The sequence below is a fragment of the Centrocercus urophasianus genome, unplaced genomic scaffold, assembly GCF_019232065.1.
Source record: "Centrocercus urophasianus isolate 14NV4802_14NV808 unplaced genomic scaffold, USGS_Curo_1.0 seq_10, whole genome shotgun sequence".
NCBI classification, from domain to species: domain Eukaryota; kingdom Metazoa; phylum Chordata; class Aves; order Galliformes; family Phasianidae; genus Centrocercus; species Centrocercus urophasianus.
The window spans coordinates 91,342,982-91,361,947 of record NW_024884142.1 but is presented as its reverse complement, the minus strand read 5'-3'; the positions used below and the strand labels follow the sequence as shown (position 1 = coordinate 91,361,947).

The 18,966-nt window shown below is 50.0% G+C and overlaps 1 protein-coding gene across 1 annotated transcript in view; it reads left to right on the top strand.

Annotated features, from left to right (window-relative positions):
* The window catches only part of LOC122157458 (inositol-trisphosphate 3-kinase B-like), a 49,818-nt gene extending 32,928 nt beyond the window's left edge, over nucleotides 1-16,890 (top strand). Inside the window, exons 2-7 of the mRNA XM_042813121.1 lie at nucleotides 6,416-6,515; nucleotides 6,655-6,868; nucleotides 8,823-9,027; nucleotides 11,716-11,817; nucleotides 13,060-13,131; nucleotides 14,598-16,890. Of these exons, the coding sequence (XP_042669055.1) occupies nucleotides 6,416-6,515; nucleotides 6,655-6,868; nucleotides 8,823-9,027; nucleotides 11,716-11,817; nucleotides 13,060-13,131; nucleotides 14,598-14,813 (909 nt within the window). The 3' untranslated portion in view covers nucleotides 14,814-16,890. The remainder of the gene's footprint in view (nucleotides 1-6,415; nucleotides 6,516-6,654; nucleotides 6,869-8,822; nucleotides 9,028-11,715; nucleotides 11,818-13,059; nucleotides 13,132-14,597) is intronic.
* Nucleotides 16,891-18,966: the final 2,076 nt, after the last annotated feature.

Here is an 18,966-nt window from a genome sequence, read left to right as displayed (position 1 = left end):
GTGCTGTTTTAGGATCAGCATGATTCTTCTTCAGTATCTTAGGACTTTACAACTGAAATCTTCTTTTTCCTCTCCTGGGCCAGCCCTGCGTGTCAGCACATGGCTGGGTTGGAAAGCCACGGAGCTGTGGCTGAGGCAGGCTGGTGCTCTCAGCAGCTGCTGTCAGCAGGGGCTCCTCCAGCCGTGCAGCACCAGCTTCTCTGACATGAGAGCCAATAAAGTCTACAGAGCACTTTGCTCTGTCAAAGTGCTATCCAAACACGAGGGATTCCAAGTGCAAATGAAAGTGCTAAACTGATTTAAAGGCAAATTAAAAGGTCGTGCCTGTTGAACATTCAGCTTTGTGGTTTGGTTGTGTTTATGAAATTTATAACTGCTCTTTTAAACCAGCTTTTTACACTCTGTGTACCCAGTAAATGCAGGTGTGGTCAGGGCTTATGACTAATTTTAAAAAACATATTTATTCTAAGCAAACTATTGTAGCCCTGGAAATGACTTTTTCCCTTCCGTGTATCCCTCCTGCAGCCTCCAGCACTTAGGGCATTCACAGAGCATTGCACTTTTTCATGGTAGAAGGGTGCATTTCCAATTTACGTATTCCGTAATGTGGCATTTGATCATGGCCACGCAGTGTCAGAGCAGTAAGTGAACTCCATAAGCGAGCAGAGCAAGGGAACAGCGGAGGGAACATTTTCTGGGAGTTTCTACAACAGAAAGGCTCACATCTAAAAGCTGGACCTCTGGCATCCAACCTCTCCTGCAGACTGCATCATTAATGTTTCACGACATGGCATTGGTTCTGCAGAATCTTGCTTGTGTGGTCCCGATGCTTGTGGACAGTATGCTCCCAGAGCTTTGTATTTATAGCGTGTACATTGATGCTCTCCATGCTTATCTCCAGGTAAATAGCTCAGGTGGCCACGCAGGCACTAGAAGTCCGAGGTTGCCCTGCTTGTTCATAAGGCAGGCTGAAGAGAGGGGGGACGAGCCCTCTCACCTTACCGTGTGCTGGGGGGGATCTTGAGCTGGTGGAAATCTCTCCAAACAACCCTTTGTTCTGGGCGTTGCTTTGGGCATCCCAGCTCACTTCACAGCACATGTTCAGGAGCAGGCTGCTTCCGTCCCATGCTGTTCCGGGTTGCATCCAGGAGCAGATAGGAATAAACTGGACTAAAAATCCCCAAGAATTAGAAGCACCTTTTTTCTGCCTATGGATGCTACTCTATGTTTGGTGCTTCAGTCCCAAATTCCTCTAAGCAGGCTGGAAATGCAGTGTCATGGCTTAAATCCCTGAAAACTTGCCTTCAAATTGTAGGAGAGGGTGTTGGCAGCTGGCAATCTGGGGGGTTCCCTGACTCATGCCACACTGCTCTCTCAGCTGGCTGCCTGACCCACTGCCCTGGACCTGTTTTGTGCTGGTGAGCATTTTTATTATTGGCTGCGTTTTGAAAGGGAGCTGCTTGCTGTGGAAGCAGCAGCACAGGACTTTTCTAGCAGTCCACCAGAAGTGACCAACTGTTTCTGTTTACCTTGAATTCTCTAAGCTGAAAATTGCACAACAAACGTAATTTGTATGTACTAATGAGTAACAAAGACATTTCCAGAGATCTGGATCAGTTCCCTCGCAGGAAAGTGGGCTGGACTTGCCTAATGTGTACAATTAATTCATGCAGCTTTACTGGAAAGCCAGTTATGACTGATCCGTGCTAGGAAGATTTCACTTTGATTGAAGGGGAGGCTGCTAGTCGGGAAGACACGCTTACAGAGACAACCGCAGCTCCAGGGCCACTTCTGCCTTTCTCCTACCCGATGCTTTGGCACTGCCTCTGCTCAGCCCCCCGCACATGCCCACGCATCACTGAGCACTACGAGTGAGCAGGCACAGGCTGTGACCATCCCCGCACACCAGGTGCTGCTGCCGGTCCCAAAGCCACGGGGCTTCCTCCTATTGTCAGAGGGAAGGCCACATCCAAGCACCACGAACACCCATCTGGGCTTTCTCCTCTCCAGCATCGTAAGCAGGAAGGGGGAGTCTGCAAAGAGCTCCTGTTTTTTTCCAATAGGCTGGAATAATTTTCGATGATCCCAGCAGATGTTCCTGGCTCCCTTGCTTTCTGGCCGAGGCTCCTCTGTCACTCGTGTTAATCTCCCGCAGATGGCAGAGAAGGCAGCAACTTTGGCCACATTGGTGTGGATGTGGGCGGTTTGCATTGGAAGAAGACTGCATAAGACATGGGGCTGCCTGGGCTCCCCTCCCAGAAGGCTGCCCAGCAGCAGGGCACAGCCTGAGCTCCATGTTAGCGACCTGGAGCGTATCATGAGTGGTTTCGGCAGGGATCCCGTGTGCAGGGGGTACAGAGGAGGCACTTGGCAGCATGCAGGTCCCTGCCTGCCCTTCCCTGTGCCCTCTGCTGCCAGCACCCCGCACAGCGAGCAGAGCTGGCCTCCTCGCCTCCCCGATGGAGCTTTTCCCAGTGAAGGGAAACAATCATCACTAGGGAAACCTTAACTACTTTCTAAAGACCAAAAAAACCCACATTCGTTCTTTTAAACATGGAAAATGAAATGGTTCCCTTTCCCTTGGCTGTGTGCGTGTGGCCCCTGAGCAAGCTGACACGGAGTGAACTCTGCGGGCAAATGCTCCCCCACTTATTTATTTATTGCAGAGGAGGCCTCTCCAGTGCAAAGTCTGCTCTCCTCTGCTGCTTGAGTTGCTGTTTGTCAAACCACAAGGCTGCGGGCACAAGGAGCAGCTCATCAGCCCAACTCAGGAGTGAGGCATGTTCCAGGCCTCACCAAAGCCCCTTCCCAAGGAGGCCTCAGCAGCAAGTTCCCATTTTGGAAGGGCTGGAAGTGAAAGCAAAGAGCAGTGAGGCCCTTCTGTCTGCTCTCAGTTTTCCTGTCTTCTTCTTCTCGTTTATTTCAGGGTCTTCCAGGGAGAAAGGGATGAAGTTCTCTGATTGTTCGTGTAATGCTGCTCCCATTCTTCCCTGCTCCAGCTGCGTGACCTTGACTCCAGTGGTGTATAAAAAGGATCCATCTCCAGCTATTTTCAGGAATGTTTAGTCCTGTCAAACTGTAGGAAACCATAATTGGTTGGATATTAGGAAAATTATTTTCTCGGAAAGAGAAGTGAGGCATTGGCACAGGCTGCCCAGGGAGGTGGTGGGGTCACTATCTCTGGAGGTGTTCAAGGAATGTGGAGATGTGGCACTCAGGGACATGGTTAGTGGGCATGATGGGGGTGGTTGGTGATTGAACATGATGATCTTAGTAGTCTTTTCCAATCTTACTGATTCTATGATTATTCCAGCAAGTGAAATTGTTTTCTGCCTGTCTCTCTGGCTCGATGAACGGGAAAGGCAAAGCAGCCCCAACTCCCCATAGCACCAACCAAACCTTCCGTTGAGAAGGGGACAGGAGTGGCCAGGAGAGCACATATCCCTCAGCAGGCACGAGAGGAAAACCATCTGCCAGAGGAAAAATGTGCAGTGAGCACTGAGCTCATCAGTCACTTTTTTTGTTTAATCTAATTAAACACAACGTATCCTCTGACCTTCTGGGTTGGCCTAAGTTCTCCCATGTTGTTCTTTCCGTATAAAGCTCTATTGACAGACAGGGAAAGCCTGGCGTTTGCCTTAAGCTCCAGATAAGCAAAGTTAAACACAGAGAAGATAAAATTGTTTTCCCAGCACTCCTCTCCCTTGCCTAGTTGTGGGTGCTGGCTGGGAGGGCTCAGCTTCTCTGGTCCTGTTCGCCACAGCTGGGATGAGCTGGTGAGGGGCTGGGAGAAAGCAGAGGCAGAAATTGGCTCTGCCAGGTGCTCAGCTTCATTTCCATGTGGCAGATGATGAGTGCAAATGGTGCTGCTCCTTACTACATTTATTTTCAGAGTCACTAAATTGCTGCATAGCAGCTGATGGATCAGCGTGTGCTGATGTTCAAAGGGGTTTTAACTAATAAGTGTCAAACTGCATCACACACCTTCTGCATATCTCCTGCTTATCTAGGCTACGTGTAAGAGCTCAATTGGCCAGCATAGCTTTGTGAGTTTTTGGGGAGAGGAAGCAGCTGGGGCTGGAATTTGGGGAGAGCGGGGTGTCAGGATGCCACAAGCAGCTGTAAGCGATGCATGTGTGGCACGGGCTCTGACCAAATAATGTATTCATCTTTTGGCGTGATGTGCTGCCTGCTCGCTTCACTGTGGGCAAATGAGATTTCAGCAGTGACAGAGGTTGAGCACTCCCTTTGCATCCTAGTAGAGCAGGAGACCCCTGTTCACTCAGTGCTCTCAGTTCAGAACCGTCTTTTGCAGCTTTGTTTTGTTCAGATGTAGCCCCACAGCCCTGCCCGAACCTGCATGTCAGTGAGGCTTCAGCATCTCTTTCTCAGCCTTCTGTGCTTGGCCCGACCGTTGAGCCCAGATCCTGCGTGTGTGTGTGGTGCTGCCGAAAACATGGTCCTTAGCCACAGCCCTAAAACTTGGGTTGGAAATGCCTAACCGAAGGCATATGTGAGCCAAGCACATCTAGGGCTTGGGCAGCCTTAGCAAAGTGGGACCAGTGGTTTGCCCTGCTCTGGGGGACGCTTAGCTTCATTCTGTCTCCATCTTGTTGTGCATCAAAGTTTTAGCTGCAGAGCTGTAATCCCCAAAAAACAAACTCTTGGCTGGGGAGTTGCATTGCCTTGGCTGGTTTCCTGAGACTGAGGGACTTATAGAACTGCTGTAGGGTAGCACGACACCTCTTTGTTTCAGACAAGGTGGGTTGTGCTTGTCTGGGGTCTAGACTCCCTCAGAGGTTTTTTCCTCCCTCTTTTTTCATGACATCACTCAGGACTTGATGTTACTATTTTAAAAACAAAAAGAGAGACCCCCACCTACCTCCCCCAGCTTTCCTCCCACTCTGCCAAGAGGAGAACAAAGAGCAGCTACAGCACACCAGTTCTGGCACAGCACTTGGAAATAAAAACATCCATCCTCATGTCAGGTAGGGAGCTGCCCTGCCAAGGCCAGCAAGCCGTGCTGCCAAGCAAAGCTGCTGTGCAGAGGGGTCTGGATGCAGGGGATGCCTGGTGTCACCCCTGTGGCAGAGCTCTTTGTCAAGCTGCTGTACTCCCATGCTGTACCAGCGTGTGCTTGGATACTCCTGGTGCCAGGCAGTGGTCTAGGGGAAGGGCCAGCTTTACCTCCTGGCTGGAAAGGGGGAAGGGAATGGGGAAAGGCCTTTGTTTCTGACCTCTATCCTCCTACCTGTGCTGTGCAGTGCCCTGCTGCCTCAGGGCTGGGGTGCAATGCTGTGTAACTCAGTGGAGTTTCCACACTGCAGACACTGACATCCTTGTCTGGCTCCTTCCTATCCTTTTAAACATGTCAGCAGTTCCCAGCACAGATTCCTGTGCTGTGAGTTCACTCCAGACAAGCATCCAAGCTGCAAGTTGGGGCTGCTGGCTCTTCTCCGCCTGTCTGCAAAGTGTTACTGGAAAGGAGGCCAGCTCTCCAAACACAAGGAAGATATTACTGGGCCTTTCTGGAAGGCTCCCTCACATGCATTAGAAGTGGAGCAAGTGAGGATAATTTATCTGTGGACTTCCAGCTGAACCCAGTAGCTCCTTGTGGCCAGGATAAAGATTGTTTGTCTCCTCTTCTACAAGAAGGCATTTTTCCATTGTCGCTCCCTTTTGTTAGCAGTGTGTTTCCCAGAACAATCCAGGGAAAACCTCTCCCCAGGAAGAGCACGCCTTCAGAAGAGGCTTTCATATATCCAAAGACACTCTCACTGAAGTAGTGTAAATAGTTTTGTGTGATCCATCCGGCAAAGAACGCAATGTATCAGAAGGGAATTCTTCTCCAAAACGTGGTTACTGATCAGCTAAAGCGAGCAGGTCAGATGTGGGCATGTTGCAAACCTGTCAAACAAAGCAGCTGTTATTCAGTGGGGAGCAAAAAATGCCTCGGTGAGCTTTTGTGTGTGTCTCTTCCTACCCACTGGGTCCAGAGTGGAGCTTTGTGCCCCAGGAGGAACCTTGGGCTCTCTTCCCCACTTGGTCTGCTGTGATCTGCAGCAGCAGTGCATTCTCAAAGATGGGCAAATGTCCTCATGATGCTGGGATACAGGAGATCGGAGACAAGGTGATGGATATGGCTGGGCTGTCATTATCAGAAACAGCCAGCTGGAAGAAAGGCTGCCTACTTTACAGAAGTTACTCGTGATTTTTGAATGTAGTGCTGAGGCCCAGTGACTCTTCCTTGGCGCAGGGTGATGGGAAAAGAGCAGATTCTCTATTTGCTTTCCATTCTGTGCTGGCTCCGTTGCCTCCTGCTCTGTCCAAGATGACCATGTGCTGGCTGGAGTGACTTTATGGACAGTAAAAGCTTAAGACATTGCATTCACCTTCACAATTTTTTTCCCCTTAGAGCAAGTCATGGCGGAAGATCAAGAACATGGTGCACTGGTCCCCGTTTGTGATGTCCTTCAAGAAGAAGTACCCCTGGATCCAGCTTGCAGGACATGCAGGTAGAGAGCAGTGGGAGTGCCAGGGGCTCTTTTGGGTGTGGAGATGCTACTGATGCATTGGGCTGGCCCTCTTGTTTTGGGAAGGCACCTTGCCACCCCACACCCAGATTTAGTGCCACGTGGCCTCTTGTCACCTCAGGTAGTTTCAAGGCAGCAGCCAATGGCAGGATACTGAAGAAGCACTGTGAATCAGAGCAGCGCTGCCTTGACCGCCTGATGAACGATGTCCTGAAGCCCTACGTTCCTGCCTACCATGGGGATGTCATGAAGGACGGGGAGCGATACAACCAGATGGAAGATCTGCTAGCTGAATTTGACTCCCCCTGCGTTATGGACTGCAAGATGGGGGTCAGGTGAGTGACTCTGGGGGCATTTCTTGAGTTCTAAGATACTGAAAGCAGAGGATGAGACCCTCTGAAACACATAAATGAGAGTACCACCTCCAGCCAAAGCTGAGCCAACAGCATGAGAGGGGTGTGAGGGAAGTCTGGGCTTGGGAAGGACCTGGTAGCACAGGTTCAGTCTCCCTCACCGGCTTCAGGGTGGCTCAGGTCTGGCAGAGATGCTTGCATGCTTGCACTGCACTAGTTTCTGTGCAAGGGAGGAATGTTTTTTTGTTTGTTTTTTTTCCATCCCAAACACTCAATGTGAAACTTGACCTGGGGTGTCAGGCAGAAGGGAGGCAAGGAATACTTCCTAGGGTGTGGGGAGGAAGGCAGGCTGCATGCACTGCGCTGCTATAGGGCCAAAACAAGACCCACTGTGGACAAGCAGATAACGGCTGTGTCAGGAGAAGACCTACCAGTCTCTGGTCATCCCCAAAGGAAGCTTTGTCAGACTTAAGGCCTGGTTACGGGTCAAGCCTGGAGCAGTGTCGGAGACCAAACCATACATGAAGATTATCTGTTGCTTTGATTAAGGAAATCTAGCTCTCTGAACAGTATTAGCAACATTTCTGAGAACACAGATTCTCTATTCTGCTGTTTCATTCTGCCTGCCCCAAAGTCATAGGTTTGGTGATGTCAGCTGAAGTCTTTTTATCTGCAGTGTTTCTCGAAGGGATTGCTGCACTGAGGATGGCTACTCTCTGATCATATGCCTCCTCTGAGAGAAACACCAGAAATACACAAACTTCATCCCACAGGGTCTGTGCAGCATCCTCCCCTTGCATTTTGTAAACCACATGTTCCTTGCTGAGATTCTATTGCAAGCAACCTGGGGAGAGGGCTCAGCCCTTCTGCATTGCTGTGCATGTGGAAGGTGAAGTTTAGCTATGGGGAAAAGGAGAGGACAAATAGGGTCTCTCCAAAGTTTTTTGCTGGGACATCTCTCCTGGCTTGGCAAGATGTTTGCAGAGAGCCTGGATACCAGCTGGTCTCAGCTGAGGCATCCTTGAGAGCTGCAAGAGCTGCAAGAGGAGCTGTATAGTGGCTTATTGCTGCTGCAGGAAGTCTTGTTTTCTAGAGGAAGGTTTCCTGCCTGCCAGAGTGAAGAAAATCTGTCAGAGCCTTCTGACACATGGAGTGCATAAAACCAAGCTCTTTGCATACTCCCCTGCAGCCTCTCTCCTTATTTCCTAAAACCAGCTGCACCCTGGGGTCCCGAGGGTGATAGTGAGCACCTGGTCAAAGCTGCATCCCTTCCGCTTCTCTGTTCTGTACAGAAGATTGTGCTACATAGTCCAGTTAAATCAGATAGATACTGGACAAAATCATCATCAGCGTAACAGCTCTACTTGAAAGCAACCTGCTCAGCAGCCAGTGAGCCACATCCCCTGTGATGTGCAAGGTGAGAGGACAGCAAAGCTCATGGAGGCTTTGGCAGTAGCTGCCTGCATTGACTGGAGATCAAAAGGAGCAGCAGATACCACTAACACTGAGGAGTGGGATGTAGCCACCTCTCTATTGCCTTCAGTACTCCCAGACCACGTGGAAAGTTTCTGGGGCATATTTTGAAAGCTGCATCCTGTTTGCGAGATTAAGACCCTGCTCAAGTTTGCTGAGCATTGGCTTCCCAGTTACCAAGGCTTGACAATGAGAAGGTGTCAGTAGGGCAGCAACACTGGGCACCTACAAGAAGTAACCTCCCTTGTCATTGCTAGGCTGGCCTTGATTCCTTGGTAAGGAATAGGTGTTGGTGATAGGATGCTGATTACTGCAGGATTATAGCTCTGAAGTGCAAACTGGATCACAGAATCATAGAAAGGTTTGGAATAGACTTTCTAAGATGATTTTTTAAAGATGTTCATAGCCCTGAGGTGTCTCATGGCCCTGTGACCCTGCTGATGTCCCCCCCATCTCCTTACAGAACTTATTTGGAGGAAGAGCTGATAAAGGCCCGGAAGAAGCCAAGCCTGAGGAAGGACATGTACCAGAAGATGATCGAGGTGGACCCCGATGCTCCCACCGAAGAGGAGAATGTGCTGCGGGCAGTCACCAAGCCTCGCTACATGCAGTGGAGGGAGACCATCAGCTCCACTGCCACACTGGGCTTCAGGATTGAGGGGATAAAGGTGAGGCTGCCCTGTGGGTGCACAGCCAGGAAGAGCTGCTGGGGGCTTTCAGTAACCACTCACAGTAGTGTGCACACATAGAGCAGGCTGGTGGTGGGACAGTGTCACATGAGAGTTCTTCACCAGGCACCTGGCTGTGCTCTTCTAAAAGCATAGCTGAGCTCAGGGCATCAATGAAAAGTGACAGTTTTAGCCATAATTCTGTTAAATCAGCCACACCGTTGTTTTCCCTGTAGCTGGGCAATGGCTTTGCTCTGAGCTGCTGTCCATATTTCTGGAGATGCATTTCATGGCCAGCGTTCATCTCGCACAGCCATGCTCTCGCACTTCATGCTCTCTCACTCTGAGGCTGAGCCCCTTGCAGCGTTTCCCAGCATACAGCAACACGGGGAGCCCCAGCCTGCCCTGTGCTCAGACTGCTGTCTGTAGCAGCTCTCTACAGTGCCTGCAGTGGGTCAGGTGGCTCTTTGCCACCATCCCCAGCCCTTGAAATCCCTTTTCTGCTGCAGATATCTGCAAGCACGCCATGAGCTGCTCCAGCCTACTCTTTGCCTAGTTCCCATTACTGGTGCTTATTATAAAACTGCAGCTATACAAAAAGGGAGTGGGCCAGCTGGGGCCAAAGCTCATGTGCACTTTTCTTCTCCCTCCTTACATGCTATAATCAAAAGTATCTGCCTATTTATAGGCCAACTTGATATGTCCTTGGCCTCCAGTGATGCTTCTCAGTCTGTGCTCTGGGGACGTTTTTGGACTTTATAGCAAAAACAGGTCATATATGAAATGCTTGAAATGAAAAAGTAAAAAAAGCAACAACCCAAACCAACAAATCCTGTTCCCACACAGGCCAGAAAATCCTGTGGAGGGACATAAAAGCCAGGGCTGATGGGGAAGAGTTGCATCCTGCTTTAGTCAGCGGTAAGAGAGCTGCAGCATGATGTTGGCAGTGGATCTTTTCCAAGCAGTGAAACAGCCCTTTCATTTTAAAATGTTGGAAAGTGCTGACCTCCAGGGGTAATCCTGCCACTGCTGCCAGGGGCTGGCTAATTTGATCAAGGCTCTAATTACTGTAATTCTCCTTAAATCCCATGGCTTGTGGTTTATATTCCCCTAAGCTAAAACATTAGCAGTTTATGCTGATTTGTGGCTGTCGGAGCCAGGTGAGTTGTGCTGTGATGCTGCATCTCCTCTGTTCTGGGGACATTCAACCACAAATCTCCCCCTGCTCTCTTTCCTACTGAGGGAAAAGAGGGGGTGAACCCTTCGCTTATGGGCTGATGCTGATGAGAGCATGCTTTGAGCCAGCAGCTGGGTGCCTGCAGAAGGGGCCAGGTCTGGTCCTGGGGGCATAGGCTGGAGGGGGCACAGCAAGAGGAGGAGAGCAGCAGCACAAGTATGGCATGGGCAGTGCAGGGCTGGCAGTGAGGATGAGGACAGGCATGGGGAGGCTCTGCCAGCGGTGTTCCCACTTTCCAGGTGACCTCAAGGTTATGGTTCTTCCTCTCCAAAACGGAGATCTTTCTCTGCATAATGTAGTTAGTGCTACTTACTTAACTGTCTTTAGTTATGAACAGCAACTATTAACAATGTTAGTGAGTTAAAAGGAGTACAGATGATCCCTCTTGACCCAGTTTGAGCTTTCTGGAGAGTTGCTCTCCGCAAAGAAAATATTGTTCAAGTTCCTGCTGTGACCTGAGAGTTGTTCACCACTTCCCACAGCAAGGCCATGGTCGGATATTGCTGCAGAAATATTCCTGGGGCTGGGCCATTGGTGGGGGCTGATAACAGCTCTTAAGTATCTGTGCCTGTTACCTCCCAGCCGGGCAGCTTGTGAACCCTTTGGCCAGTGTGCTGGTGGCTGGTGGCCAAACTCAGCTCTGTGCCAGTGCCACCAGCACCAATTGTACCTGCTAGCAGGGAAAGCGGCCATAGCTCTTATCAGCCCCCTCACTTGTGCTATGTGGAAGCCAGCCCCTGTGGGGCTCAGACACCTGGAAATGTCACCTCAGTCATCGGCCCTGTGGCAGCAGCATCTGGCTGGGCAAGGAAGCTGTGGGAGGGAGGTAATTGTGGGAGCAGTGTTATGGGCAGCCTGCTTGGCTTTCATGAAGACTGCCTTATCAGAGAGGCCATCTGCAGCTTGCATTATTTTTATGAGCACTTAGAAGTCCATCTCCTTTCTGGGATGCTTTGTGGAAAAAGTCGTGCTCCTTACGTGTGGAATTCATGCCGTGGCACTCCTACAGACTGATGTCTATCATCCCCCTGGGAGAGGGTGGGCTGACGTTGGAGCCACCACATCAGGATTCACGTGACGGATGTGTGGCAGTGCTGTCCACTTCCCCTATACGTTGTGTGCGTGCTCAGTGAGTCCTCATGCATATGTGGCTGCAGCCAAAGCCAAGTAGTGAAAGCTGAGCACGTGGCCCACAGGCAGGACGCTTACTTGGGAAGGAGGTCCTGAACTGCACATGGTTTCTGCTCTTGGTGCTGGGCTTGCTTTTCCCAGCCTCTGCTCTGCTTCTTCATCCTTACTGATATTCCCCAGCCTACAGGATGTTTTTTGGTCTCTGTCCCCTTACTCCACTGTCCACACCCTGCATAGGGACACATGGCTGCTGAAACACTCATCCCCTCCCCTGGCTGCTTCTCTCTCTGTCCTGCTCACACTACTGCCTTCCTTTCCAGAAGGAGGATGGCACTGTGAACCGGGACTTCAAGAAGACGCGTACAAAGGAACAGGTCACTGAGGCCTTCAGGGAGTTCACAAGGGGGAACCACAACGTTCTGGTGAGTGGGAAATGCTGCAGGATCTGCAGGGAGAGAGTTCCTCTGGAGCCTGCTCCACAGCCCAGAGAAGCTCTCTGAAAGGATAGATGGGGAAGAGAAACCGCATCCTGGCATGAGGGTGGAGGGAGGGCAGCAGAAGGCTGGAAAGTGGCACCGACCATGTCAAAGGCCACTGAGGGTGCTCAAGGTTCAGTCCCAAAACTCACTGCAGAAGCCCTGTCCCCCATCCCTCAGGCTAAGGGCAGCTCCCAGCCTCGCTTTTGGCCTGAGGTGTGACAAGGCCAGGACTGCTGCACTGCAGGGTGGGCTGCCCCACATGGCATGCCCTGGGCACGGGCACACCACAGTATCTCCTGGGTTTCACCACGTTGCCCAGAGAGTAAGAGATCTGGCTGTAAACAATTTATACAGGCTGTGTTGAATTCTATTTGACAAGGGCTCCCATTTTAAGTTGTACGGTATCAAGCTTACAGATGACTTGCTGCAGCTGCGGTGGCCCTAGGCACTGCCTCCCTCAGACCTACTTTGACTGTAGTTACCCAGGAATTATTCTTGGATCTGCAAATTAGGTTACCAGTGCATCATGCAGTGATTCATAACAGGGCTCCTCGGTCAAACCATTGCCATCCTAAGCCTCCCCACACATTTGGAACAATTGAGTTGCATTACATTGCCCAGGTACCTGCTGTGCACAGACTTTCTATCTAAGCCTTGGAGATGAATTATCTGAGGGGCCACAGAGTGTCTTCCAGCAGTGCACAGGGGTGCTTGAACCAGGTGCCTGGATCTCAATCTGCATGCTGACTGTGTGAAAGCATTTCAGTGTGTGATACTGAATTTGCAGAAGTGCTGATAGTGAGCTACAAAACTGTCTTGTGATCTGTGAGTGACGAAATGATAAAATGGCAAATGAAACGAAGCGTTGAGCTCTTAGAAAAAGTCCAAGTGGGAAGAGAAAGCAGCATGCACAGCAGTGTCTGCTACTTTATCTCCTCAAGAGCTCCATGAGTGCTTCAGGGAAAGTACATGCTCAGCAAAGCAAAGGCTCTCAACCTGTGGTACTTGACCCATGCGATGTAACAGAGGTGAAAAGGTGGATCCCTAAAAGAGAGGACCATCTCTCCATATATATACACTATCAGAGAGGGGGTTCTGGAAGGGAAGCCATCTGTCTGCCCTGTGCAGCAGTTTCCCTGCAGGCCTCCCTCGGAACTGACTGCTTCTTTTCCTTTGTAATTCCAGAACAGTTACCTGAACCGGTTGAAGGGGATTCGTGCCACCCTGGAGACATCTCCATTCTTCAAGTGCCACGAGGTAACACGCACACTCCTTCCTCACGTCTCTCTTAGGTACATCTGACTGGTTTAGCTCAGCTTGCTCAAAGAGAGAGGAGGAGTTGAAGTCAGAGGTTCATTTCCAGAACTGTCAATTAGTTCTAATATCCATATTTTCATACCTGTTGATCTAATCCTCATGTGGAAATACGGCAGATGACTGATGCAATATTCATGCATCTGATATGGGCTCAAATCTAATAGAAACCAGTGCTTATAGAGATTAAAAGTAACCGAGCAGGAGTTCAAGTTGCTTATGGTTCTGTATGACTGGGAAAAGTTCCTAGTGTGAAAGTGTAGAGATCTTCTGGAGAAAAACTCCTGCCTGGGTGCACAGGTGTGGTACCATGTGGCTGTCAGCTTCTCCATGCCTCCAAACAAGGCTTCATTTTAGCCATGAATTGCAGACCTCCCCCAGACTGCTTTTGCTGAGCCAGGGCATCACAGTCAGGACATTTCCCTGGAAGGACACTAGCATTGGCAAAGAGCATTTGATGCTGCATCTGGTTAATGAACTCTGAGAGTGTATTTCCTTGGCATCTTAGAGAAGAGAGAAGCTGGCAGAGATGTCTGACTCGAAGGGACCGGAGCACAGCTCCCCCTGCCTGCAGCACGGCAGCGGGGGAAACGCAGGGAAACGCCACTTCTGAGCGTTTGAGGTCAGCACAGTGATGGAAACAAAACGCTCCCTGAAATGAAGTGCCAGGAGTCCATTTGAAAACACAGAAACAAAACAGCCTTTCAAAGATGTTTTGAAAGCGGTATCCAAGCCTTAAAAATTACGAAGAAGAGGCATTAACTTTCCATCCTGCTTCAGGACGAAGCACAGCAGAGGAGCTGCCAGGTTCCTTGCACCCTGGGGGCCGAGGCTCCTCCAGGGAGCTGTGGGAGGATGCAGCCAGGCCAAGCAGCAAAACGTCAGCAAAAGGTTGTTCTTCAGATGCTCAATTCTATCCATGAGAGGCCCCTGAGAGCTTTAGGGGGGATCTGGGTGTGACAGAATGGCACTTGAGGCAGAATAGCACAGCAAGGATCCCTTGCTCTGGGAGTGCACTGTTCTGCAGTGTTGCCTATGGGTCTGGTGAGCGTGAGCAGTGCCAGCCAGCTGCCAGGAGCCAGCCCTGGGAAGGCCACCGTTGGAAGGCTGAGGTTCATCTCACTCCTTCCCCAAGGACCTCACTTCAGCTTCTGAAATTCCATCTCTCCCTTCTATACCTGTGTTTTGCTGACCTTCTCCTTCTGCCAGAAGCAGGGATTGAAGTAAATCAGCTGCTCTGAATACCTGGTTTGCATGTGCAAAGACTGCCTGGCAAAGCACTGCTCTTGCTTTTGCTCATGCAAAATCTTGACATAACCTCTTGCAAATGCAGCTTGAGCTGCCCCCCAGCTGACTGAGGAGGATGTGGCTGGGTCAATCCACCTCTAACTGTCCGCCTCTCTCTGCAGGTAATAGGGAGCTCTCTCCTCTTCATTCACGACAAAAAGGAACAAGCCAAAGTCTGGATGATCGACTTTGGGAAAACCACCCCGCTGCCCGAGGGACAAGTTCTCCAGCACAATGTGCCCTGGGTGGAAGGGAACAGAGAGGATGGCTACCTCTGGGGGCTGGACAACCTCATCCAGATCCTGACAGACTTGGCCCAGAGCGAGGACTTGCATTAAAGCCTGCGTCCGACTCTTCCACTACCCAAACCTGCCCCCAACTGACTCTTCTGAACTGCACTACAAGACACTTTCCAACCCTCGTCCTTCCAATTTTAAATCTATACTCTCCCTATTTAAGGTGGTTTTGTTGTGGTTTTATTATTTTTTTAGGGTATTTTTCCCCCTGCTACATGTAAATACAAAGCTAACCTGCCAGAACAAATGCTGAACTTGAAACCTTGGCTTCACAGAGTCAGTGGCAGCCTTGGTGGGGCTGGTTAGATGGGCATGTGCTTTTGCCTTTTGTGCAGCTTGGTTTTCAGGGAACCTTCCTCCCAGCTGGCTGTGGATCAGGGATGCTGCAGCCAGGCTCTGTGGTGCTGAAGGGCCCTCCCTACTCCAGCTTCAGAGGCTTCATCCCAAAAACACCTCTGCCTGGGACCCTCCCGTACACAGGGGGCATGAGCAAGGCTTGGAGTTGGTGAAGGGTTTTTGGTGGGGGGTATCCTGTAGCTGCCTTTGCCAGCACCTTTTGCCCTAGTAAACTGGCTGTGCTGTCCTTAGGAGTCACTAGGAAGGCAGGTTTGGGTTTTTCTCTTTGTGTTGGAGCCATCCACTTAACTCTGTGGAGGCTGCTCCACCATTGATGAGTTACTGCAGGGCCATGTGCTGGGTGCAGGGACCTATCACGGCCAGGTGCAGACCTCAGCACACTCCTGAATGCAGTGGCATGGGGGTGATGCCACAAGTCCCTTGATGGAGATCCACCTCCAGCTCTCTCCAGTAAGCATTTCCAACCCTCTGCAGGGAACAAAGGCTTTGCTAGGGCTGTAGAGAGAAAAACAGCATAGAGGAGACCACTGAAACCTAAGGCATCCAACCAGGTTGGCTGCTCTTCTTCTGGTGCATGCTAAGGGCTGTGCTGCTCTAAGGGATGTGCTGCCGTGCTGCCAGCACCTGCTCCTGGCCAGGACCTCTCTCCTGCCTGCAGCACCTCCAGCATTCCCTTAGGGCCAGTTTCGTGCCCAGCAGGCAGGGGCGAGGGGGTTACAGGGACAAGCAGCGTTCAAGGTGCCATTATGGTCTCGATCAGCAAAGCAGGGAGGGAGGCACCCCTGTGCCTTCCCTTTTTTTTTTTTTTTTGCAATGCTTGCAGGCTCTGCTCTCGGCAGAGAACTCCCCAGTCCGCGTCCGGCCTCCCTGCTCTGAGTCCTGTGAAAACAAGCAGTTCCCTATTCAGGGTGGAGGCTATTTTTTGACTTCCTGGAACATTTGAACTAAGCAGCTTGCTCGCATCAGCGCTGGCTCACTAAAGGTCAGCTATTGACAGGCGGCGGGGCTCAGCTGCAACCCCAGGCCCCGCTCATCTCTCTGCAGGGCCGATGCTCCGGGGCCGCCCCCTGGCACCGCTCCCTGCTGCACGTCGGTTTCTGGCAGTGACAATGGGGACCAGGCCATCAAGCCAGTCACAGCCGTGCCCCGGCCTCTGTCCCTGGTATTGAGGTCCTCAAGGTTTACTTCAGCCCGTAGCTCTCTGTTGGAAATGGTCGCAGTGCTGTAGCTCTTTTTCAGGCTTTTGGGAGCAGCCCATGCAGAAGTGCCTTACAGACTTGCCTCTGCTCCTTTAGTGTCACGGAAAAGGTTGGGTTGGTGGTTTGTTTGTGTTCTTTTTTTTAAGTTATATTTATTTCATCCCATTTTAATTGCACAAAACACTAAAAATGCATGGAATCCCTGTTGTTTTAACTGTCTTCTCAGTTTTTAAACCATCCCTTTTCCAGCTTCGGAGAAAGGATTTGAACAGATACGCTTAGATATGTACCAGTTATCGCTGTACTTTAGCTCTGAGTTGCTCTTATATATATATATATATTAATTTTTAAGCCTGTTTATAAACCAGATCCCTCACTTGGTGGCTTCAGAAGAAGCAGACTGTTTCTCTCAGATGCCGTTCCTGGAGGCCGGGATGGTTGTTGTGAGCTGCTCCCCACCTCCCACCTCCCCTTTGGACCATTGGGTAACTGCTCTGGAACACCAACGCACAGTGCCTGTACCAAACTCCTGTAACGTTCCCAATAAAGGCCTATGGGAAGCAGCCTCTGGCGTGGCTCTGTGTGTGTGCAGCTCACAGTAGGGCTGGGTTTGCTGTCCCTGTGAGCGCTCAGCCTGGAGAACCCGGCAGCATTTCTGCTGCTCACCACGGGGGCCCTGAAGCCAACTGTGGGATGACTTTTGCTTAGGAACATGAAAGCTCTTTGTATCCAAAATAATTCCTTGTAGCAGAGCTGGCTCTGCTCTAACCTCCCCCAGCGGTTTCGGGTTTGCTGCGCTCCTGCAGCGCTGCTGCCGCCCCCTGGTGCTGTGCTGGGACTTCAGAGGGCTTCCAAAGCAGCCTCCAAACAAACCAAACTGTGCCTCAAAATGCAAACTTTATGGGTCAGCAACAGCTCCTTAACCCTGTTCCACAGAAACCTCCACTCATGCTGCCTGTCTTCAGGTAATTCTCGTCTTAATTATCTAATTAGGTAGCACCTGTGAGAATGAACTTCCTATAAATCCACTTGTGGTGGGGGTGCTGTGGGTTGTGTGTGGTTCAGTAGTTTGGGGGCTGGGGCTTCCTGAGGAGCTGCTTGGCTCTCCTACAACCCTAAGCTGAGCCTCTGGGAGCTGAGGGGGCATCAGGTAAAAGGCTTCAGTTCCTGCCACGTGAGCACAGCTGACTAAATGAAGGTGGAGGAAGGCTGGGGAGAAAGCCAGCTTTGTGGCTGTTTGAGAACTTGCAAGTTCTTTGCTAGAGCTGTAAAGCTGAGCTACCTTTCCATCTGTGTGTTGCAGCAATCCTGGATATGGAGAGCCCTCATGGCCCTCCCTGCAGGTTCCTCCCTGAGGAGCTATGGAGCACAAGGGGAGGTTGCAGCTAAGGCAGAGAGAAAGCCACAGGAGGTGCCTGCTGTATTTGTTCTCCAGAGAGATCTGAGCTATGTTTACTGCCAATGCTCACACAAAGCAGCATCTCCTTGGAGATCCTGTACAAGGTAGGAAGAATCTCTGCTGGTTCATGAAAAGTTACTGACTAACTTTAGGCTTTAGAGAGTTCTAGGTGAATGTCCACTTTCATTCCTGTGAGCACCATTTAGAGTGGAACTGCTGTGATAGCTAGCTATTGCTTGGTGGGGGGTCTCAGGGTGGATGGGCCTTGCATAGAAGACAGTTAGTAGCTGTGCTGCTTGTTCTGCAAACACGTGCTGTCATTACTATTCTAATATTAAGGCTTCTGACCGCTTTCCTATTTGGACTGTGCACACCATCCTATCGAACTCCACCTGCTGGATGATCTCCACACAGCAGGCTGAAGAAGCTTCATTGCTGTCAATACACCACCTAGATACAGCAATAAAGTTGTTTGAATGATAGACTTAGTTTTCACACTTCTCCTTCCCACCAATTCGTCAGTACTACAATCAAGTGAAATTATTTGGTAAACTATGTCTTTATTAACGTGTCAGGTTAATGGGCCACATTCATAATACTCCCCAGCTTTCAGCCTCTAAAAGTAGATGTACAACTGGCATAAAGTCCCTTGCAACTCTAAAAGAATACCAACTCCAGAGAATGTCAATTGTAAGCTAAAGTAGTGATGGTTTGATAGTTGCACTAAATGGTCTTAATGGCCTTTTCCAGTGTTCATGATTCTATAACTAATGAAGGTGAAGCCCATCTGTGTGCCACTTGAATTCTCTGCTTGCTACTCTTTTCAGCAAACTTACTCAAACTGTGATAGATTCTGATTAAGCTGGAATGAAGTATCAGTATTCTGATACTGATATGTGGATATTCTTACTTATGTACAGAAATAATGACTTCTGTCTTTGCAAGTGGAGGAAGAAGTAACTGAATTTGTTTGCAGGTGAAAGGTAACAACTCAAGATTATTTTACAGTACAGAACTTAGTGACTTCATTTTATACAAGTTAAACATTGAAACGGAAGCTGACAGTATATTTTCACCCATCATTTCCAAATAGCAAAAAACATATCAAGTTAGATCTGTGTATTTGCTGATGTATGTATTTGATGATGCTGTATTTGATGTTCATATGAAGAACAGTACTTAGTGACAAATCTGTCTATTATGATCCACCATCCTTTAGGAATAATTTGAAGATAATACA